General features: G+C 40.5%; 1 protein-coding gene across 1 annotated transcript; it reads right to left on the bottom strand.

Annotated features, from left to right (window-relative positions):
- Positions 1-1,602: 1,602 nt before the first annotated feature.
- Positions 1,603-13,674, bottom strand: LOC102696009 (thyrotropin-releasing hormone receptor-like). Its single transcript, XM_006639406.3, has 3 exons — positions 13,573-13,674; positions 12,193-13,076; positions 1,603-7,791 (listed from the first exon to the last, which is right to left on the bottom strand). The coding sequence occupies exons 2-3, from the start codon at positions 12,988-12,990 to the stop codon at positions 7,375-7,377; spliced, it is 1,215 nt and encodes a 404-aa protein (XP_006639469.1). The 5' UTR covers positions 12,991-13,076; positions 13,573-13,674; the 3' UTR covers positions 1,603-7,374.
- Positions 13,675-24,805: the final 11,131 nt, after the last annotated feature.

The following is a 24,805-nucleotide window of genomic DNA, read 5'->3' as shown; positions in this document are numbered from 1 at the left end:
CCACTAGCTCACCCAGTCCTTATCGATTGGGGAGAACATGTCACTGAGCACGTGTCACCTTGAAGTCTGATACGTTTTTTTTTTTTTAATCCCCACAACATGAGTAAAGCTGAATAAAGGAGGAGATGACCAGAGTTTCACCCTCATGGCTGTGTCCCTTACTACTGACGAGAATTCCAACACCTCTGTCATCCTGGATACTTAAGCAGCCCCTGACCTTCTAAGTGCTTGGCTTAGCTCAGTTCCTGTGCTTTACAGCCTGCGGTTTTCCCTCCTTACTGCTGCTGACACAATAAATTACAGGGCACATGAAAATAACATAATTTCACCTTTTTTTTCCCCTAAGCCCAACTCCACTACACGATGCCTTGGTAAATAGTTGTTGGCAATATGCCCAGGACATACTGTAATGATCAGAAGGTGTAGGTAGTGCCATTAGCACTTCAGAAAAAAATGAAGATATTCCACAGGATTTTTACTACGATCAGCACCTTATGCGTTGTATATAATTCCCATGAGGGCAATGGTTCAACTCCTTGCATTCAGCCTAGCTTTGAGGCTTGGAGTAACACATGCACACCTTATATCTCTGTGTGAGGCTGTAAAGAGCTGTAGCAGACTCAGGAGCAAGAAACAAAGGCAACGGTCGTTTAGAGTCTTTTTATGTTGTTTCGTTCTTTCAGAAGGATTTTCAGTTCTTTTTTTGACCAGCTTTAAAGGCCTTTCATCTTGATCAAATTCCCCCTGCTTTACTTTTTTTTAAAAAAAGTACCGCTCTTTGAACTATTTACTGTCCAGAGTTAGCATACGTACTGAGATAAGACTGTATCCGAGTTGAACTGAAGGTTCCATTTACTTGCGTAATGTACACTCAGTATGCAAGCGCAAATTGTGTAGTTAGTTTTGGTGCCACCAGATGGAGACATGGATATTTAGTAGATTGTGTGTTTTATTTTTTTAACAGCAACCCCCAACCCCCAACTTTTAACTTTGGAATCTAAAGGACTGAAAAGGATATAGGAATGAAAGCAGTGGTGGTCAATACCTTGTGTCTTTGAGAAGGGACAATCATGTTTTTCAGATATCTGCAATTGAAATACACTGAGAAAATACCTGCTGTCCTGCAGTGTGGCCTTGTCCACTGGTGACTTAACCTAGCTGAATTAAGTGGAAAAGCAGTTACGTCCTCTAGCAGACCATAGGTGTGTGCTGCATGCGTAACTCACTGTATTTCAGATGAAAAAGTAGGAAATGAAGATCATTCATCAAAGCTTCATGTAACTGATAAAAGGCTGATTTAGTTCTTAGACATCAAATATCATCAGTGTATTTTAAGAATGGAACATGGAGATTTACAGTACAATGCTAGTATCCCTCTCAGGTTAGATACTGTAGGTGATCATCACAGCATTTTTCTGCATCTAACATCAAAAAAGGGCAAAGCAAAGTCTATCACTGCACAACTGTTGTGGAAGCTTTGGTAGAGCCCAGTAGATGAAGTAAAATTTAATTATGTGAAAATGTAATAATGTTTGTAGTAATCATCTGACAAAAACGCAATGAGAAATGGAATCACATAACTCTCAAATCAAAATACCATACTTATTTACTCATTTTAATTTATTGTTTTTTTAGCAAGTAAAGCAAATGTTTAGGCACCAGAGACATGCTGACAAAATTGAACAATAACCAATATGCAGAAACACATGGCCAAACTAGAAATGAAATAAGCCAAAGAAAACAGACAGTCTACAGTGGCATTACTTATCCAGGCCAAAGTGAGGTTTATTTACAACTACCAGAGCACATTAGCAACAGAAGCAAATTTGCAACACAATTAGGCATAGCAAATCCTGGTTTTATTTGCATTTCCTTATCTTATTTCTCTCCCACTATTGCACCGTACAAGCCAAAGCAAAGAAAAAAGTGGGAATGTGAGGAGAATTGGCCCTTTATTCCTTCATTTTATTTTTTTAACCTTAAATAAACACAAATGTCTCATCCCAGTAAGTATTCATTAATGCTGGGAAAAGGTCAAATGAAAATTGGCACGACTACGAAAACCCCAAATCAGTACCTTCGTATCCAGAAAGCAGAAGTAAAACTACTGTTATATGAAAGAAAAAAATGGCCATTTTCAGATTTAAGAGGTTTATTATTTGTCAATAAATAAATATCAACTAGATACGTACATCCAAAACAGTTAAGTGCTAAGTCCATCACAAAGGCACAAAATCCTTTATATTTCAAAGACTCTTTCACCTTTAAGGCCATTTATACACAGACTAAAGCAGCAGCCATAAAGAATACCGCCAGATACAGCCTTATATGCAAAGCTAGACGCAAACTGACACATTAGATAAAAGAGGCATCAGCTTCTAATTTGTGAGTAAATTTATTTGTGAGCAAATTCAAAAAATGTCTGATGCAAAACTAAGACGATGACAGACTTATCAGATACTGCATTGATAGCATTCAGATTTCACTGTTGCAGTTCAGAGGATTATTGATTCAGCTTCCCGATTTAAGTCTTCACCATGAGGAAGAACCGATTATATACAGTAAAGATGTTCGAGCGGAGGAGGCTGGCAGCAAAGGAACAAGTAAAGGTTAATTCCGCGCTGAAAACCCTGAAGAAGGCTCTACAGTCGAAACCCTGTGTTTCTCCTTTCTACTTTTCACATGGGAATTAACCTTTACTTGTTACTGATCATGCGAATGCCAAAGTACTTGTTAATATCCGATTTACTCATTTGTTTCAGCATGCTCCGCTTTCAAAAACATTGCCCTTTCATCTTCAATCAAAAGATCAGCAAAAATGGCTGTCTTTTTACCCACGATGAACAGCTTTCTAATCCTTGTGGCCGTGTTTCGAGACACATTTCCCCGGTGTTAATTGTGATTCAAAGGTGCAATATCTGTAGGAAGGTGAAAGTTATACTTATTCGGCTGTGTTTCGAACTACACACTCTCTACAGTCACCAAACTCATGCAGACTGTGACCCAGCTTTAGGGAGAGAGTGGATTCATTATACAAATTCAATTTAAAACCGAGTTTGACTTTGATGAATTAATTTTCTTGGCTGAATGGTAAACAGCTGCCTGAGCCTGCACAGCTGAAGCACTCCTCACCAAAAGCATGCAGCCAGCCTGCAAATTGAACCCCTTTTTTCTGATGGGAAAACGTATCTCTCTAGCTTTACAATCCAGCAGAATCCAATTGAGGGGCTTATCATGGTAAATTTACATTAACCGACTGATTTGCTGGTTGCGGTGGTTGAACATGCTGCTCATGGACATCCCAAGAAAATAAGAGCAAATCACACTTCACAACTATCATCTGCAATGATAAAACGTGTTCTCATTCTAGGGTGCATGAATTAGCCCTAGTCTGGACACAATTTGCTTTCTCCTGATAAGGTTATTGGAGAACCTTCTGGTTAGAGTTGTATTAACAATTGAATGTATTATTATTAGCCAAAAAAGTCCTAATAAAACAGCTTCATTGTATTCATTAGGCAAATCATGACTTGAAAACAGCCCTTAATATATGCCGACTATTGTGTAACAGTGATGCTCCCCTTATCCTTTCAAAAGATACTCAGTCTTTCTGAACCATTGGTAAAATATAAAACATGTACAGTACAATACAATTTAGCCCTACAAAAAAACTCTTGGCAGGGTACGAGTTTTATGCAAACTCATTTGAACGTTTCAGCTTGATCTTTATCTCTCCTACTGTTTTCCAGGGTATGCTTTTTTCATTTCATACATCCTGTTGAACTAAGAAGACAGTGAGTTATGAAATATGCAGAAGGCCTTAAATGCCATATCTACTGTTTATATGACATACTGCACTGTATATACACCTAGAGCCTGTGAACAGCTCATCTTTTAAAGTTCCACAAATTTGACACCTGTCACTTATTAACTCACATCAACAACATGTTGCTGCTGCCAGCAGGAAAATTCTGTTAATTATAGCACCTTACAGGATCACAGTGCAAACAAAATTCAGGTAGGGGTGGTAATACTTGGAATGAACAACTGTGTATTCTAACACTGGGTGGCATGGAGGGAGAAAACCCATTGTCAATTCTGAGTTTTAAAAAACTAATCACATACTGTACCAAGTGTATATATTCAAGAGAATGCAAGTTGTACCACATTAGTTATGAACAAGACTCACTATCATGCTGATGAGCCCCAAATACAGGCAGCACAGTCTATTACGTAATTTTTAAATGAAACAAAAACATAACTCACAATAATATATACTGTACAGCTGCAGAACTGATTTTATGTACCCCTCAAAAAAAGCAGACATATCTTTTTGCAAACTTATTCCGGAGTGCTTCCAAAATGAAACAAGGTACATTAAAAAGGTATGCTCATTTTCAAATATGAAAGTACAGGAAATTAATGTTTTTTTTCTCCACAATAAAGAAGGACGTGAAACACAAAGGAGAAGGCAGTCCTCTCAGAGTTTAAAGAGCTCTCTGTGCTTGTTCTGCTCCGCCTGAGTCTGATTCAACTGATGACATCATTGTCCAAGTTGACATTTTAAAAACAGAGCAATAGGATTCTAACCATTCTGTTTAAAAAAAGCAGTGGTGTAATGGCTTAATGAATGTAAGAGGTAGTGTCTTTCACAATAAATGTCCAGCCCTGTAGACAAACAAGAACATGGAATGGAAAAAACACCTCCCTGGATATAACCAGCACTTTTGACAAATAGGAAATGCAAAGTCACTATAGTAGGTCTGTGTTAAAGCAGAGAGATAAACATCCAAGCATGCAGGAACTACTGTCCATGTCAGGGCAAGACTTAAATCCTAACTGTGTTTTGTGTAGTAATTTATCTAAATAATTTCATTCATAAGCCTAATGAATTTAATTAATTACGCACAAACTGAAACAATCACTTGGAACAAAACCCATCTGGACATCTGGACAGGGATTGCTGGTGCAAATCAAGATCTTATCGACTTTGCACAGCAGGCTAAATCAGCTATCAGCACACCCCTTTATAATACAAGCAATAAATAAGCACAGCGTGGCTCAACCTTTTTAATGTTTTTTTTTTTCAAAAGAGCCAGGAAAGTACACTTCTTGAAGTCTGGTCACACTCAGATGCAGGCACACTTACGTGAATTCTCTGAAGTGATCTTCAGAGAAGAGTGAGAAGAGACAGAATTTTGAGATGTGTGAATGAAATGTGACAATAAATCACACAAAAACGTTGTGGGGGAGGAGGGGGTCTGGTATACACTGCCCTGCCATCTTCTTGAAGGAGACTCCCCAGGGTCCTTCAAGAAAAGTCAGGAAGAGACCACACATCCACTAGCAGTCATCTTGGGGACTGAATGACCACTTCTCTTTTCTACCTTTAGCTGAGTTCTTACAGTACATTATTTATCTTCCCATCTTACCAAAGGGTCTAGATGGGCTGAACAGCCTCCTTCTGGTTTATAACCTTTCTAATGTTCATTCTGTCTTTGCAAAATTGAACGCAGCAACTTAATTACTAAGTGTACAGACTCTCCCATATCACATCAGGAGCACTCTAGAACAGGATTTAATTTCTTCTTGCCATATTGTGATTGGACATGGAAGAGCTAGTACACTCAGTAATTATGCGTCAATATTCAATATAGGAAAAATGATCAGCTGTTCCCTTAGGGAAATAGGCAAGAAAACATACAGTAACTGATTTGTATTGATTACTTGCTGTGTAAATTAACAAAAACTTAGCAAAACATCCCAGTAACTACAGGGCCAAATGGATACAATCTTTGCAATATAAAAAAAAATAAAGACATTATGTCCTGGGTGGAATACACAGCTTGTTTCACCAGACAAGGCTGCTCATTATTCAATGTTTTACAGTAAAACTAGCATTCTGTACATGTCTGTACAAAATGCATGTAGCGCTACACAAAATATTTTAAGAACAACATCCATATGCATTGAACAACAACGCAAAATAAATAAACCACAATCTGTACATTATTTACACAGTAAATACTCACTTCATTGAGAAATAGGTTCTCACATTTGGTTTCATTCATTCCAGGACTGTTGTGGGTTGTTGAATAGCCAGTTGTCCTTCCCATTCTTTCAGTTGTACTGTTTCATGTCAATTTCCGAATCCATATATACTAAATATACAGTAAATCCACACTAGGTGAAAAAGGACTCAAGTTTTTTTTTTTTACCACGTAAACCAGACATTACATATATAGTTTATTTCCAAATCCTGATCTCATATTTATTGCAATATGTTACATTAAGCTATGTTTTTCTGTAGACAGTTATTTTTAAATAATTCAATCACCTATGCTCAAAGATTTTATAGCAATGCCATTCAAAAATATAATGTATTTTCTATCGATCTGGATCTTTAAAGCTGTTCATTCAGATGTGTTAAAGTAATCGCTTCTAATGAAGCAGTTCTATAAACCATATACTGTACATACACAGGAACACATACTGTACTTATGTATAAATACGTGCATCACCAACCATTGTTTGTGCATTCATATTGTGCAAAACATGATCCCCAATGGACCAGATTGTATTTGAGAATGAAAACTGAAATATTTTGTAAAAAGATTATCTTTTTTTTCATTCCATTTTTTTTTATTCTGCTTAAGCTATAACCAATTTCTAATTGTAGGAGACTCACATTCCTGTAATAATAATGTAGAGAAGGAACAAGTCTGAGGTTTTGCTTGGACCCAGCTTTCATAGGGATGCAGGAAAATGCCTTCCTTAGCAACTAAAGCTGATTTTCAAAATCTCGTATAAATCATACATAGTGATGGACAATATAAAAAGTGATATATTCCTGTCTTACATAAAAGAAAACCTTTAAAAGAAACCTTATTACTGTACATCAATTAAGGACCGTGAGTCTTTTAACAACATCTTGTCCGCAAAAAAAAAAGTTAAACTTGATTTCTTTAAGGCACCCATAAATGTTACAGCTTTTACTTTCACTGAATGAAATGTGTTAATTATCTATTAACTAATTAGATTTCCTGTTAACATAGAGTATGTAAAATGCCTAGTGAATCTCTATGTCGAATTGGGTTTTTTTTTCTTTGATTCGAGGCAATTTTATTACAAAATCAAATACCAAAAGTCACATTTCCCCAGGTGTAATGTTTGACGATTACTGTACCTTCACCAGTTTTTAAAATGTAGCTTATATGTCGACTGTAAATGTTAAAGATAACATCTAGGAAAATCTTTTTATGGTACTTAAACAGGACCACGGACAAGCATTAAAAATCTCTGTGTCTTCTAAATCTAACATGGACTCTACAGACAGGTGCGTGGGGGTAGGCGTGCAGTCAAGAGGAGGTGGCTTCAAGCAACGCTAAATGCAGTGTTGGTGTCATTGCATTTGTCCATAAAGTTAACTTTCTTGCTGGGAATGGGGCAACCGTTCAAGTCCTCTTGCTCCGTGACATCATGATCTGGGCTCTCGTGAGAGGAGTCCTTCATCACGCTGTAGTAAACAGGCATGTTGTACTTAGTAACCTTCTCAGGCCTCGGCTGCTTGCACTTGCACAGCTTCTTGAAGGCAGCGCGGAATTTCTGGGACATCAGGTTGTAGATGATGGGGTTGATGGCGCTGTTCATGTAGATGCACATCCTGCAGAAGAGCACGAACCAGGTGTTGAGATAGGGGGGGTTCATGAAGGAGTTCACCACCACCAAAGTCCGGTATGGCATCCACAGCAGGGCAAAGAGAACTACCACCACCGCCAGCATTTTCGTGACCTGCAAAGGCAAAACAATGTTATTCACAATCCCTGTGCTGAGCATCTTCAAAGCCACTAATGCACTAATTTAGCACCAGTTTGCTCCACATCTCATTATCCTTCTTTTCTATAATTGAGAAGAAATCTGGTCTGAGTCACGACTACTCCCACCACGTTTCTGTGTGATTACTCACTGTAATGGTCAATGTCTCCACAAATTAAAAACTCTATGATAGCGAAGCTTCAATTGCACTGGCTAATTCCAGAGAGGACTGCATCTCATTCCTGCATTTTACAATCTTAGGAAAACTGCAGTCTGAGCTACAGTAGCTACAGTTTTATCTGGCTGAATTTTAAAATGTTTTGAACCACAATATGTTGCTCATATTGACTATGTACATGCTGATCATAGTTTAGAAAGGCACAAGTACATTAACACTGAGCAGAACACTAAAAATATTAAAACTTATGCAGTATAAGTCAGGAATCAAGAAAACAAATGTTACATTAATAATACTTACATTTCTTATCTCTGATTGTTAACTGATTGTTAATTGCTTAATTAAAAGATTTAATAAAGTTTATTAAGCTTTAAATTAGTATTAAAGCCCTGTAATGATGTGAAGCATCTTCCTCTTCCTTAATTGTTCCCTAATTGACAGTTCACGTCTGTGAGTACCATGAAACTAAATGAACTCGGTTATACTGTACATCATGGACAAATTTAGATCCTTATTAAACTGGAGAATTTAAACCTTTCATTATCTCAAGATGTCTGGAAGACATGTAGGAGGGGTACAGCCAATGACTGGACTGGACCACCGTTAATTATCAACACAAAAACAAAGCAGTACTAATGGATAAAAACAAGCTACATCCCATGTTCTCTCAGGTGTCTACCCACAAAACAGCTCCAGGTGAACTGGGAAGAAAATGCAGAATCTCAGATTTACACTTTCACATTTGTGAACAGGATTTTCATATTTCAAAACTAAACACATTTTTCTTCATCAGCTATGAATCCCCTGATCATATATAACAATTTAAATTCCTCCATGAAAAATAATTAAGTTTTACACTTACATGTTAATTACATGTAATTGAACTGAATGTAAGTAAAGGCAATCATGGTTGCATATTAATTGTAATTCATTACCATTTCAATTAATTGTGCAAATAATGTGATTAAATACAAACTTACATTTGGATTTAAAATATTGCAAAGTAACTTTCAAATATGCTTGTGCTCTCTCCAGTGTAAGAGTCCTTTGAAAAAAAAAAACGTTTTGTAGATTAACAGCAAAAAGTGATGATGCGCCGAAAATCGAAAAAGCTGGAAGCAGCAAACCTGTCAAATTTACAGTCAATAGAAACCACAGAGTGAAGAAGGATCAAAGCTTCTGATTCACATTCCCCTGCTGGGTTATATTTACTTTTAATATCCATAACAATAAGAGTGTCAAACCTATTTCATGTCCTCAATAGCCAGCAGCCTGACGTCAAACATGACTGGCTTTAAGAATAAAGAGTACAGTGCACTTCCTCAGCTTTAATGGAGCAACACATACAAGGATTAACATCCCAGTGTATCCAATGGCTATAATACAGCTGGGATAGGGACACTAGATAAGTCCAGTTTTATCTTAACACAACACGTCTTCATACAGATGTGGTAAATCAAGAAGTCTACTCTGAAAAGCAGCTTCCGTATTGTTGAGTCAGCAGATGTAGACCATTAAAATCACTCCATCTTCACCACAGATTCATTTATGCAGTTTCTAAAAACAGGGCTTTGTGGATTTCTCCTGAGTGAAAAGAGACGCTGTCACTCTGGGTGCCATCAGGAGTGGTGTCAGGAGAGACAGTACTGTACAGGGGCTGGCTGTGTGCCTATGTCTGACTTCCCTTTTGCCTGTGACATTTTGAACATTTATATTCACTGTATCTACCACAGTGGCATTGCAGTTAGTGCTGTTGTCTCATGCCATTTACATCCATGGTTTGATTCTGAATTAGGACACCTTCTGCATGTAGGATACATGTTTTCCTCATGCTCAGGTTTCCTTCCATATTCCACAGACAAGCTAGCTAGGTTAACTGTTGTCTCATAATTGTTCATATATTCTGTATGAGTCATGTGATGGACTGGTGTCCTGTCCAGGGTGGGGTGCCATCCTGTGTCCTGTGATGGACTGGTGTCCTGTCCAGGGTGTGGTCTTGCCTTGTGCCCTGTGATGGACTGGTGTCTTGTCCAGCATGTGGTCTTGCCTTGTGTCCTGTGATGGACTGGTGTCCTGTCCAGGGTGTGCTGTCCAGGGTGTGGTCTTGCCTTGTGTCCTGTGATGGACTGGTGTCCTGTCCAGGGTGTGTCGTGCCTTGTGCCCTGTGATGGACTGGTGTCCTGTCCAGGGTGTGGTCCTGTCTTGTGCCCTGTGATGGATTGGTGTCCAGTCCAGGGTGTGTCCTGCCTTGTGTCCTGTGATGGATCGGTGTCCTGTCCAGGGTGTGTCCTGCCTTGTGTCCTGTGATGGACTGGTGTCCTATCCAGGGTGTGGTCCTGCCTTGTGCCCTGTGGTGGACTGGTGTCCTGTCCAGGATGTGGTCCTGTCTTTTGCCCTGTGATGGACTGGTGTCCTGTCCAGGGTGTGGTCCTGTCTTGTGCCCTGTGATGGACTGGTGTCCTGTCCAGGGTGTGGTCCTGCCTTGTGTCCTGTGATAGACTGGTGTCCTGTACTACCAGTATGAGCTCCAGGTTGCCATGACCCTATCCAGGAAGAAGCAGCTTTCTGCTAAAAGATGATTTCCCATAAACAGAGGAATACCCAATTTGTCGTGCAGCCAAAGGAGCATACATAATATGATAATTTTATCCGTGTAGAGCCTGACTGAACTCCCTGTCCTGTCCTGTTGGATATTCCCCTGCTGTAATCACAGAAACACGTAACTAACAGCTCTGGTCCTCCAGTACCAAGCAACTTGCTTGTTTTCATTCCATCCAAACTTCCAATTATTTCCTTGGACAAGACACAGCCTTCTTTTAGGAGATGTTTTTAGCTTCTTTAACAATTTAAGACAAAGATACAATACCCTGAAGACCCACAAGGCTGGAAATGTCAATGGCTGGAATGTTGCATTGAATCTATTTACAGTATCTTTCGTTAAAGCACACATAATTCAAGATGCTGATCCTTAAATAAAAAGTAACAGAACAATAATATTTCTAAAAAAAAACAGCCTTTCTTTGATGCTTAAGTCTAGGAAAAAGGAAGAAGATACAGAGCCATAAATGTACACCCTAAAATTATTTTAAGGAAATGCATTTTTCATTTCTCATACCAAGGACTGTCTCATACTGTATTTCCTTGAATCCCTTGACACAAAGGTGGAATTTTCAAAGTTCTCAATAAAATATGATGTTTTAATTTATTATATTAATTAATACATGATAATATATAATAAATATATGATTGGACCTTTCTAATGCTTCTTATCCAAACAATTTTACATTCTTAATTCTGAAAATTACACCTGTCATCTCTCATATTGACACAGGCTCAACAGCATTTCTTGATAAACGGGGACTACATTTGACCATTGTTTCCTTTATGGGCTGTCCTGCATAACCGAAACAGAGAGCAACCTTTTTTTAACTTCACCAAATATAAACATGGTTATTAAGGCTGTCTTCGGTTTGGTTAAGGCTTAAAACACAGTTGTTTGCTTAAATGTGTGCTATTTATTACTAATCTGAACGAGCGCAGGTTTTGGAGGAGCTTATCTCTAAAACTTAACACGCCTGGGTTATTACAGTAGCTGAAAGGAGATTCAAGGTCTACAATGCGTATTTGTTCTGAAACATAACTCTAAATATATTTCCTTAGGTCTTCTTGCTGTACAGACAATTTAAGTCTAATAGATGGTCTTTTAAAAAACAAAGAGAGCCCCGCTGGGAGGAACTTTCCGCCTCTAAGTAAAACGCCAGCATTGTCGCACACACAGCACATGGAAGCGACTTCAGCATCCACCAGTCGAAACAAATGCTGATTCGGTAAGAATATAAAACTCATCTCCGCGTAAAACACTTGTGAGCTACTGGAGTGATTGCGATAAGGGACCAATTCCTTTTTCTTGGGTATTGAGGTGCGCTTGCTGGCTTTTGTTTTTGTACCTTTTAATGTTTTAAAATAGAACACTGCTCCATGCGAATGTGAAGTTTTGAGCAAGTCTTAATCGATACGGTAAGCTACTTTAAAAATGCGATATACAGTAGCTTGCTTTGTCAATTTATCTTGGTCCAGTCATACTCCTGAGCAGTCTACAAGGGGTAGCGGAACACCGTTCATTTACTTCTATCCCCACACCGTTATCACACGTTTGATTAACAAAAACCTTTACCTTAAAAACCGCGAGTACACCCTACCTGTTTTCTTGACGACATGGCCCCTTTATTTGACTTGCAGGACAGCTTAACGGCGTTGTTCGACCGCCCCTGGTGAATGGAGTCATGGCCAATTCTGTCGTGAGGATTGGTAGGGAGGGGATTCATGAATAAAATCCGGGCGATGAGACCGTAAAGCACGGTAGCCAGAACGAGCGGAATGACGTAGAACAAGGTGAAGTCCAAAAAGTATATGGGCATGTAGAGATTGCGGGAGACGCGGTAACCACACTTGACCACCACGCCATCTGCGTAGACCTTCTCGTTCGTGTCCACCAGGAAGAACCACATGATGCAATAGACCGAGGTGAAAATCCAGACACCCGCGATGATCTTCTTCGCCCGGGACACGGTGCAGATGAACTGCGCTTTGATGGAGTGGCAGATGGCGATGTATCGTTCAATGGTAAAGGCGGTGATGGAGCAACTGGACACGTTGATGCCCAGGTACTGCAGATAGGTGATACAGAGGCAGCCGGCGTAGCCGTAGACCCAGGAGGCGACCACATCCGAGATGTTGGGAAGTCCGGCAGCCAGTAACACAATAAGGTCTGCGATCGCCAGGCTCACTAGGTAGCAGTTGGTTGGTGTCATCATGTGTTTGGTTCGGACAACGACCAGCACGACCATGATGTTTCCCGCGATGCCCACGCCACATATCAACAGCGCCAGCAAAATAGTGACCACCTGAACCTCCAGAGAGTTCTGGGGCATTTTGGTCAGAGTCTGGTTGACAGTGGAGTTGAATTCTATGTAGAGGGTGACGGTGGAGTTCTCCATTGTGCAAATCACAGCCTTGCTGGGTTTTTCCACAGACTGGTTCTCCTGATCCGCCCTTATTTGCTCATGGGTTCCGAAAAGTATTCCTGTCGAAAAAGTTTTTAACAATAAAATGGCAATACCCCCAGGTGTATTGATTGTGAATATCCAATTGCTTTTTATAACTTGAACTAATACATTACTAAATGCATAATCAAAAAATTAAACGTCAAATTAAGTAGCGTTTAAATAAAATGCAACTTCATTTAATTAATAAGTTAAATTAACTGTAGGATTTAAGATTATCACGTTTTCTAGTTTTAGTATATTTTGAATATAATATCTTTACATATATTATATATAAGACTTTGTCAAAGTAGCAGTAACACTGTAAACAAAATATTAAACGTTTGTAAAAAATGATCATTACAAATACAAAACTAGGAGTAGGCACCTGCATTTTTCTAACGCTGATGCACTAGAATGAAACTTTACTCTCAAATAAATAAATGCCTTTTCTAGAAAAAAATATATACCGCAGGAATATTTTTTTTCAAAGCGTATAATAAAAATCTAGATAAAAACAGCAGTTCTGCTGCTTACCATGGCTTAAGAAGTTTTTCGATTCTTGGAGAAGCGCAGTATCTGTGCAGTGCAGCTACTTATAGATGCTCGGGAACCGCTTGCGATCCTTTCAGTCGGTGCGACACCGTAGCGACTGAAGGGAAATGTATTCCAAAGCCTTATTTTTATCTCAGATTGGGAGGTGCTGTACACCCCCAGCCAAAACTGGGTCCTAAAGCCTGCTAATGATCTGAGGTGATATAAATCGGCGGGTTTTCGGATTTCACTAAACGTGCTGCTTGCGACTCAGAGGAGCGGCTGGTTTAACCGAAGGAAATTATGTTTCTTCTTGTTGTAAAAAAAAAATCACATACAGTTTTAAAACCCAGTAATGAAAAAAAAACAACAGATTAAGGAGCAAGCAAGGAGTTTTGCTTCTTTCTCCTCTTTCTCCACCTTTGAAGAAATGTTGTTTAGGTAATTACAGTTTTAGAATAAAACAGTCGATTGTTGGTTGCTATAGTTTTGGAGTGTGCTGTGAGAATAGCTTTTCTTTTGTTTTAACCTTCAAGACAGATCTCACAAATAATGGGAGGGCTATCAACATGTAAAATTAAAACGAAAAAAGAAATAAGCTCTTTAAAATAACATTTGTTCTAAAATAAATATAGTGTATAATCTGCACAATAATCTGTGCGAGACGTGTCAGCTACTATCACGATGTTTAATATGAAACAAAATAGCAAGCAAGAGGAGAGAACCATTATGAGTGATAGTCATTAGAGCGATAAAGGGTAGCCTAAAACGATCTGACAGATCTGCAGTTTGCTGACAAAGATTCAAAACCTTTCTTTCCTCATTGTATCTACTGTACAGTGTATCCTGAAGCCGAGTCAAACAGTAGAGCACACAGGGACCTCTCTTGGAATCCAGGTTTTCTGTACGTGATGCCGAGGGCATCCTCTGAACCAAGTTCACTGGGCAGGACTAAGAAAAGTCAACTTTGAAAGGTCCATCTAGGAAGCACAGTGAAGCCTGCATTTACTGTGGTGTTCTCAATCACTTACACAGTCAGTGGCCAAAACCTGGAAACTCACAGCTCAGTGACTAGACGCTGTGGGAACAAGCAATTGCTTTGAAAAGCATTAGACAGACCCCTGACATTTTCTCTCGTGAAAATATTCCCCAGATCTCAATCCTGCCAAAAAACGACAGCTCTACAGATAGGTAGATCTGCAGGGAGGTACGGTACAGCCAGCAGTTAAATAACCCTGCAGCTCGCAACTGGCAAACTCAGCCGATGTGAGTCCGGTCAGTACCTGGATGGAGAGACTCCTGGGAAAAACTAAGGATGCTGCTGGAAGTGGTGCAAGTGGGACCAGTAGGGGGCGCTCACCCTGCAGTCTGTGTGGATCCTAATGCCCCAGTGTAGTGTTGGGGACATCAAACATAGTTCTACTGCCCATTGATAGCTGGTGTGTGGAGCATTCTGGTGCACTCTGGCTGCCATCACATTGTCCAGGTGAGGGCTTCACATTGATGGTGGTGAAGATGAGTCCCCGTTGCTTGTAAAGTGCTTTGAGTGGCATGACCAGAAAAACTGTATATTAGGATAAGAATCATTATTATTACTAATATTTACAGGATGATAGACATGTTAGATGTCTGACCACACAAACACTTTCCATTCACCTTATCCTCCTCTCCAACTTGGACCAGTCCCTTTACTCTAGTTTTCTTCAGCTTCATACACGACTCATAATTTAAGGGTAGTTCAAAGATCTTGGCTCTTTATTAGGTTTATTTGCAAGTATGTTTTTTTTCTGTTCGAAAAAAACCTTCCAAAGCAAAAAAGGCAGATTTTGAAATCACTGGAAGTTCTGCTATTGGCACAACTATTTTACAGCTCATGTATCACAGCAGAAGTATATGCTTAAAATATTTGAAGGGAAACGCGATTTGCTTTTAAATGGGCAAAACAGAAAATCAAGAGGCAATTATGCAATGTTTCCTGACACTTTCTTTTATGTTTAAGTGGATTTATTTGACTGCATAAAGCGAGACCCCACATCTCCAGCTTGCAATGTTAGTGTTCAACACCTGCAGAAGATTCCATTCCAGTTCCCTGCCTGAGAAATTGTACTGTAGGTAATCATCCCTAGTCGTTCAATCAGTTTTTTTAGTGTGACCCCCCTAAATACACCTCTTACAAAGTGCTGTTCAGCCCTGAAACCTCTCACAAAGAACACTGGTGAGCTGGAATTGATGCGCTTTCATTATCTGTAAGAGCTGAAGGTACAGTATGAGCCAAAGAGCAGACAAGTAACTAAACCCTGACCTGGATTTCTGATTCCGTGCATTTTACTCCTATATCTACTGTATAGTTAAGGATAATAATTGTTCTCCTTGGACTGAAAAATTAACGTAGTGACAGGTCACATAAATGAGAAAGCACCCTCCAGTATGAGGACATTTGTATGAGCAAAACGAAGTCTGTGAGCAAACGAGAAAATAGAATGATCTATAATTATTTGTTTCACAGACTGTTATCACATGACCTTAAGTATTCAGCTGTAATTCAGTGACAGGCTCCCTTACTACTTCAAAAAGTGTGAAATCCTCTTCTTTTCCATTTTATTTTGCTGTAATAATAAATTATTCTTGTTTATTGTGCATTTTTTAAAATCCCCACAGAGTTGTGGGAAACAGGTTTAGCTGAGCACCTGTCTTGGAGAACTGGAGGAGGAAAATGCTGTTCAATCTACAGCAGATAAAAATTCTTAACTGACGTTCAGGAGGGATAACAACAAATAAGCCACTTTCAGCCAGCTGCTCAAAATCCTAATCATTACTGACATTTGACAGCGTATATCTTCTGCCAACACCTCTTGTTTCACATTTCTGTTTCAATTGCATTTCCGGGGGGTAGGTTGATGCAAATCTTACTTAAAATATTCTATAAACATTCACAGAGCATCTGATCACTATTCCTCGTGAAACAAAATTAAAAAAAGGCTTTGGGATAAAAAAATAATGTGCTTGGAAGCATGGCTTTCTGAAAAGTTTCCCTTAAACTAAGGATCTTTCTATCTGAACTACTGTATTCGTCCATTATCAGGAAGCTGTTTCCTGGTAACAGTCATGGCATCACACAGCTCATGCTAAAAGCACAGGGGACAAGGTGGGACTACACCCTGAATGGGACTGTCAGTCACACACACACACATGTGAGGACAATTTGGAGTCTCAGTTCACATAGCCAGTGTACTGACCTGCTCCCAGGGCTGGACTTAAAGTGCGATTCAAGAGTGTTAAAGACCGCAGTTGCTAGACAAAAGGGTGGCTGATCTGGGGAGCCTGCAAACAGCACACATGGAACACCCAGGGCAGTGTGTTACTAGACCGGAGGGAGTGGGGAACTTACAATCTGGGATTGGGGAGCAGGCTCCTTGCTGACTGTGGCCACAGCCACAGGCAGACGTGGTGCAGTCTCCAGCAAGGGAACCAGAGCATAGTGTGGGCAAACACAGTTCAGGGCCAAAATCCATAAGAAGCAAGGGTCATGACCAGGATGACGCTGTGACAAAGCACAAGGCGATGTCCAGGTTCAAAGCCGAGGCTGAAACCAAGGGAGACACAAAGTGGGGGGAGCGATCCAGGGTCGAGGCTGTGTGTTGATCCCCTAACACAGTCGGGAGGCAGGGGTCAGGGCACGAACCAAGCTAAACAGGAACACACGCAGAACAGAAGCTCGAGGGGCTCGGTGATCACGCTCAATGACAGAGTGTGAAGCCCTGACGAGCTGCAGTGTTGTGGTATTAACACCACTTCACATTCCACACGTGGAAGGCTTATCCACTTATTAACTCACTATTTAAGCCCTGAGGAACCCTTGCCCTCCAGGATTCGCCCTCCAGGGACTCTTCCCCAGGATTTCTCCTGGACTCTCCAGGACACTCCCAGATTTTCTCCCAGAACTCCTCCCATCCCGATTCGCCCTATTATTGCATTTATTGCTCAATAAACCATTTCAACTGCTCCGCTGAACCTATGCAATTATTGATTCGCCGTGCCCTATTTTCCATTCATGGGCACGGAGAAACACAGTCAGGGTCAGGGTCAAGTACTTATTGTGAAGAGCTCCTGGAATGGACATGGCCATAAACAGACTCCAGCTCTCCAGGCCTCTAGGTGAGGAGATTCTGCGGCAGCCGGTGAAGGAAGACAGGCAGATGATGACATCGAGCACAGCACTCAGCATTCCTCTGAAAGATGAGAGAAACCTCTCTTTGAAATTACATCTGGATAACTGTGGCAAACCCCATATCCATGATTCTCCATTAGTGAACAGCAGAAATCCATACTATTCAGATGAATCAACCAGTACAGGTTTCTTAAGGTACCCATCAATCAGAAATACAAATTCTGTATGATTTGCACTCAAAATTAAAATTCTTGGGAGAAGAATTGGACAGGATCTTCAAATACTAATGAAGGAGAAACTGTGTGTGAATGTTTAGACTTCCTTTTAGGACTAAAAACAAGATGACGGGCTAAAGAGCCGACACATCCTGATTAGAACAATTGGCCTGGAGTGTCAGACACTTAGTGATGGTGACTGATTGACTGGCATGAGAGTGCAAACACATTCCTGCATCCTTCCTGTCTTTCCAGTGCCCCAACCCCTGCTATAAAAGTCTTCAGCAATAGACTCACAGATTTCAGGCAGAGAGACACTGCAAGGCAGAATTCTATGCGGGCCTCCTATTGTGTTTGAACTTTTCTCTGCAATTTTGTCATTTTCTGTCATTTGCCTTCATAAAGTCATTAGTTTGCAGCCACGACCAGCTCGACATTTGCTTTCCTCACACGTCCTAGGCATAAACCTTCTACAGACAGCATTTATTATGAAAACCTAACAAATAAAGCCTCAGGTCTGATTAATGTGCCCTAGATGGCAATGTGGTGACTGATGAGCTGACAATAAACTGAACCAATACCCCTTCATGGCAGCAAACAAACTGATACACGAACCAGACAGTGAATTTGTGTTTACTTTAGCCCCGCTCCCTGTTTTATTGTTATGCAAAGTGGCACTTTCTTGGCTGTGATGAAAGTAGTTCAAAGTGGTACTCATTGCAGAGTGCCTTGCTATCAGTCTCGATCCATAGTGCACACTTGAGTACAAATACCTATCCTTTAACTACTTCTATAGAAAAACAATCAAGCAGGGGACAAAGGGAGAACGGACCCTTATAAAGACATATTAGGCTGTACAAGAGACCGGAAACATTTACTGTTAAAGGTGTTATGCATTCTGACAACCCAGTAGTAAGAGCATATCATAGATGGTAGGATCCGGAGGGGAGTGAGACAAACACGGGGAAAGAGACTAGGTTTGGAGCTGGAAGAAGAACTGGGGGGTGTCCAAGGTGCGCTGGCGCTCGGGGAGATGCGGTCCAAGGCAAAAAAGTCCGAAGGGAGTCCGTGGGAATGCTCATGGTTGATCAAAAGTCCAGAGCCGGGTAATCCATTCAAGATGAACAAGACAAGAGTTAAAAGCCGGAGCGGGATCCGGCAAAGGGTCAGGGGGTAATGGGGCCAGGGGCTCCAAACCCCAGACCCAGATGGTCAGGACGCCGTTGTGAAGCCGATGCCGTCGAGCCTCTCCTGAAATCGCTGGTAGGCGGGCTTCCGGGCGTCCACCTCCCAAAGCTGAGCCTGGAATGGTGGGAGCATCTGGCCTTTGTAGGGAAAGGGCTGAGACAGGAGGCTGGTGCAAAAAATTAGGACAAACAAGGAAGACCTGGAGCGTCCTTAAGAGGAGGGGCTTACGATCGTGACATCAGTGTGTTTGCAGATTTCCTACAGTAGGTGTCTTTAAACCAATAGCACGTCAAAAGCTGGCAAAAGCTGTAAAATGATGTCAACTGAGCCTGTAACTAGCTGACTTTACAGATACTCCCAATCACCAGGCGCAAGATTTGATGGATCTTAATGGACCTACTGTAACATTGAGGTTAGAGGGCAGCATGATGCGCAGTGGTTAACATTGCTGCCTCACAGCGCTGGGGACCTATATTCAATTCTAGACGTGGGCTGCGGTCTGTGTGGCGTTTACACTGTATGTTCACCCCATGTCCGTGTGGGTTTCCTCCGAGTGCTCTGCTTTCCTCCCACAATCCAAAGACATCTTGGTATGTTAACTGACTTCTGGGTAAATCATCCCTGCTGTAAATATGGAGAATGTGTGTCTGTCCTGCAGTGTTGCTCCACTCACGATACTGGAGATCCAGGATAAACATAAAAAACAACCAAATTGAAGGCGATACCACTCAGCACAATCAGAAGGTCCTGCAGGAGCCTATGAGTTCATACAAATTTAGAAAGACTGGGGAAATCGGGTTAAATTATCTTGTGTGAGATTCCAACAGCAGTCTCTGCACTAGGAGCTTGAACTCATAATACTGTCATAGTTGAGAGCTTAAAGCACTGTAAAAAGCTTCCCCATATAGTCCTAGAAAATACAGTTCTGCAACATAGTATATTTATCACCCTCTTGACAACACCGTCTATAGAATTTTCCAAAATTATTTCTGGAGGTCTGAATATCTTTTTCCCCTAATGCTACCAGGAAATACAATGTGCGTATATTATTGTTTAACCAATGAAATTGTATTAAAATGTTATTTTCCTCATGATTAAAAAGCACTCCATAGTACTGGATGATAGCTCTGTCTCTAACAGTTGAAGACAGGGAATTTAATAAATGAAGTAACTATAAAATAAAGTTATCCAGTCAGCCAGTGAAGCTTGTTTATTTCATGACATGGTGCTCTGATATTCATCATAATAAATGCAAAGCTGAGAAAACACCAGGGAGGCATATTATCAAAATCCTGACCAGTCCATCTAATGTTTAATGTTCGATGAAATGCATGCCTTGCATTTGTCTTGCAAATCATTGCAGAAAATGGATTGCTAGATTATCCCTGTGCATAAAGGTGGTAAGTGAAAAAAAAATTAAGATGATTTTAAATGGGTATTAGTCTGTCCTCTCAAATTCTGTGTGAATCTACCACCATTATCGCCCTGTTAGAATGACTCAATGTCATTTTTGCCAAATCCTGAAGAATTTAGTTAAGTGTGTTTTTTTTTTACTTTCAATTGCACAAAGCTATTCAATAATACAAAGAGATCCCAACTTCATCACAGTAGCATTCTATCTATAACATTGATTGGTCTTTACAGGCCAAATGGCTCTTAAGCAAAGCACAGTTAGCAATATATTTCAATTTTTCTCATTTTAAATCACTAATTGTCACGATCGCTACTCCTCCTCTTAAGGGCGCTCCAGCCCTTCCTTGTTCTACCTCATTCCCCACACCTGTTCCTTATTCCAGCCCCTCTTTAGTTCCACCTTAAAAGCCAGACGTAGTCGTTACTCGAGGTTCCTCATTGAATCCCGTTTTGTGAGAGCCCGGTCCTGCAGCGTCTGGCTCTGTTATGATTTTAACTTTCTGTTCCCGATTCCCCTCGCCGGTTCTGACCTGGTTCTTGTTCCTTATCCCCCCAGACGGATCGCCTGGCCATGGACTTTTGCCTCTGATTTTGATTACCTGTTTGGATTTGCTATATGGATTGTTCGCCCCAGATTCACTTCCCCTGGACACCTGTTCTCCTCGGACAAGCCCCCTGTCTCCATACCCTCTCTTGCATGACTTTTTCCCCAGTGTTTCCTCACAAATCCGGATCATGTCGTCTGCATAGGGCCCGGAAAGAACTGTTCGTGACACTAATAATTGTACCTGCCCAACAGTATGTTCCTATAAGGATAAGTCTACACTCTGGGAGAGCATTTGTATTAGTAGTGCATCTCAAGAGTTTACATTGTCACCAGTTTGAACCATTATTTCACACTACTAAGGAAACCCAGGAAAAAGGAAAGACAGAGGGTAGCAGACATGAGCTGAAAGTGAATTTAGTTCTTTGATAATCAAGCAATGCTTAGCAAAACCACCAAACATCATTTTCCTAGACCTGAACAGGGAAAAAGGAGGATTTGTTGCGAAAAGAGAGATAGCAACCTTTGTCAATGAAGTAATTAGAAAACTGAAAATTAAAAGATCTTTAACTAAAGAAGAGGGGCACTAACTTGACACAAGCTGCACAAACACAGACATAAGGAGCCTGCTTTCCTCACAGAAGCCAAGCTCATGCTCTGAAAAAGAGTTATTACTAACCAGATGTCAACTGCCCTAATTTTTTGTAAAACAGTACAATGGTAAGAAAGCGCGATTTCATGTTTGTTACATTTTTTAAATGAAAAAATAAGTATATATCAGTTTTACTTTGACACTTATTTTGCATATACAGTACATTGAACTTCAAACCTCACATGCCTTAAATATTTTGTTTTTCCTATTCACAATACCAGCGGAAAAGCCATGATTACAACAAGTGTTAGGGCAAAATCAATACTCATTTGATGACAGCACACAGGATAACAGAAAATGATGTGGAACAACTGGAATCATTTAGACAAGTGTAACAAACATGTACTGTATACTGGCAAAGAAATTTAGGAAGAAAACAAGCAAGTCATCTTTGTGATTACACTGTATGGTCGTTTAAAGTGACCCATCAGTGGGAAACGTTGAACACCACAGGTGCACAGTAGCAAAAGAGATGTTAAACCCCTCTTGTTGCTTTGTGCTATTCCCATTTCAATTCACATCAAAAATGCAGGCAGTGGCCTTAGCAATAACAGCTACAGTATGTGTTTGCAAATCCTTGAAATGTAAATCCAGCTGCAATTAAACACAAGGTGTTCTGGGACCAAGCAACTGACTTAATGTATCTCTCTATCTTCTCTTACAGGGTGGAGTGGTGGCTAAGGTTCTGCGCCTGTGGCTGGAAAGTTGCTGGTTCAAATCCTGTGGCTATCAGAGGAAACCTACTCATTTGGGGTACCTGAGCAAGGCCCATAACCCCTTGCTCCAGGAGTACTATATAAATGGCTGACCCTGCACTCTGACCCCAAGCTTCTCTCCCTGTCTGTGTGTCTCATGGAGAGGAAGTTGGGGTATATTAAAAAACACAAATTCCTAATACACCTGTTGCTCGCCAGGATAGACTTCGACTCCCCTGTGACCTGGAAGTGGAAAAGGCAATTCAGTTAGAACATGGATGATTGAATGGCCTATTAGCACGCAAGTGAAGTATTATTGTATTAGGCTGATGATTGTATCCGTAGTGATTTTATTCTGGGCATTTTAGGGATCATCCTAAGTAATGTACATTACTCACGGGTACAGCAGCCCACTGTGGATTTAAACCTGCAACGTTCTAGTTATGAGTTCAGAGCCCTGACCACAACTTCACATGTTATCTCAGTGAAGAAGGCAGCTCGCATCCTCTCACCTCATTTGTAACTTTTGTAAGATCTGAAATAGTTAAATAGCTGTTCAATGGGAATCTGTTACCCTTTGTTTATTTATTTAATCCTGCTCATAAAGTAAGACGTAAATCCTTAACTGCAAGACTTTGTTTGCTTCTGAATGTTTCTGAAAGAAATATGCTAACAGGAAAATAAGCATGTTTTTTTTCTCCACTGACTGAAGCTGTTGTTAGCTGGCGATCTGGCTCACAGAAAGTGACTCCCTGTAATTATGGCTTTGACAACGAATGAGAGCCCTCCCAACAGGCCCAAGGCCACTGCAGTGGGCACCTTTTTTCATGGCTTCATGCACCGCTGCCAAATGCATTCTGCCGAGTCCGCAACAAAACATTTCACGGAGCTGTAGGAAACAAGCTGCGAGAGCCCAACACAAAGGCAATTATGACCCATCAGCCATGGGGGGAGAAAAACGTCATATCGAAAATTGTTCTTATAATTTGTCTTTCAGAGACGAGACAGAGCAGGCTTTTCTCTGCAGCTCCTGTTACAATTTAATTACAAAACATATTAATGAAACAATGGATGATGAAAAATCGTCACAAGGAAAATAATTTGCAGTGTGTGGAAAAGTAAGAGCTAATTAGTAGTGCCATTACACATGCTCAATTACAATGCAGATGGGTTTTTGTGGATAAAAGCTGAACTTTATTCATTGCATTCATTGGCAGGCTCTGCTTTTCTGCTTTATATACATTTTTAACACTGCAAGGCTATTAGTTTTTCACCTCCTATTAACTGTGCCTCTGAGGTGATCAGGAGTTTGAGCTCATGGAGGCACTCTCCTTCTCTCCAGATGGGCACAGCGAATCGGGATGCATTCACAAAGGACTTGGCTTGTGGCACATCAGACCCTGTAATGTGTTTGAAACCTGTCAACACAGCCATTTTGGGGAAAAAATGTCCTGTGGAGTTTGTAACAGAAGTTGCAGGAGGGAGGTTAATTCCTAATCTTCCACACTTCCTCATGCCAAAGTACATAAGTCTCGTGTCCAGGTCTTTCCTTTCGTGCATCTCTCTCGAATTCCCACCTGTTTCCCTACTTACACCTTTACAGCGGCTCCCTAGTTCATTCCTTGCACTGTGCAAGTCAAGCCATAGACTCACTTCATAATTAATTATTATTTTGTCCCTCTTTCACATTCATAAGGATCTAACCAAACTACTGAAACAATATTTGGAAGACAGTTTGGCACCACAACATTATTAGGCAACTTTGTAATACATTTTGAAGGTAACCCATGGATGCCTTGATATTCTTCTGTTGTGAAGGTTTTTAATGCCCTTTTAATGCATTTAATGCTTTAGAAACAGTAAGATGATTCTTGTGATATATATATGCAGGTATCCCTTAGAACCTGCATACTTCCATTTTCCTGTCATTGCTTGCTGAAAATGTATATAATACACTAAGTCATTTGTGACAAAGAACAATTATTTACTTATTAATCCACTAACATTACTTAAGGCATGTTTGTGTAAAGCTTACTAGTAAAAGACTTTGATTTTGTGTTGTTATGAGCACTTAAGGAGACAGAGGTGGAAAGGTCTGTTAGCTTAAAAAATAATAATTTTAGTTCTCTGCAGATGACCCTTCAGCAATACTGAAAGACCTTCTAATATTCCAGATTATACAAGTCCTGACATGTAAGATTGGGCTATACTCAAGACGGCAATCACACTCGTAACCTCTGTTTTCACCCCATCATCTCACCTTTCTTGTCTGGTATTCAGATCTCATCCTTAACAATCCTTGACAGCCCACGCGCTGCCGCAGTCTCCTAACACCAAACACAAACACCCAAAGGATGAGGT

The sequence above is a fragment of the Lepisosteus oculatus genome, chromosome 16, assembly GCF_040954835.1.
Source record: "Lepisosteus oculatus isolate fLepOcu1 chromosome 16, fLepOcu1.hap2, whole genome shotgun sequence".
Classification (NCBI taxonomy): Eukaryota; Metazoa; Chordata; class Actinopteri; order Semionotiformes; family Lepisosteidae; genus Lepisosteus; species Lepisosteus oculatus.
Note: the sequence above shows the minus strand (reverse complement) of the source record. Positions and strands in the feature narration are given on the sequence as shown.

Bases quoted from the DNA above. Each gene is read 5' to 3' on its own strand.
- LOC102696009 (XM_006639406.3), bottom strand. From the start codon at position 12,990: ATGGAGAACTCCACCGTCACCCTCTACATAGAATTCAACTCCACTGTC. The intron at 7,792-12,192 runs GTAGGGTGTACT...TTGCCTTTGCAG, and splicing joins CCATGTCGTCAAGAAAACAG to GTCACGAAAATGCTGGCGGT.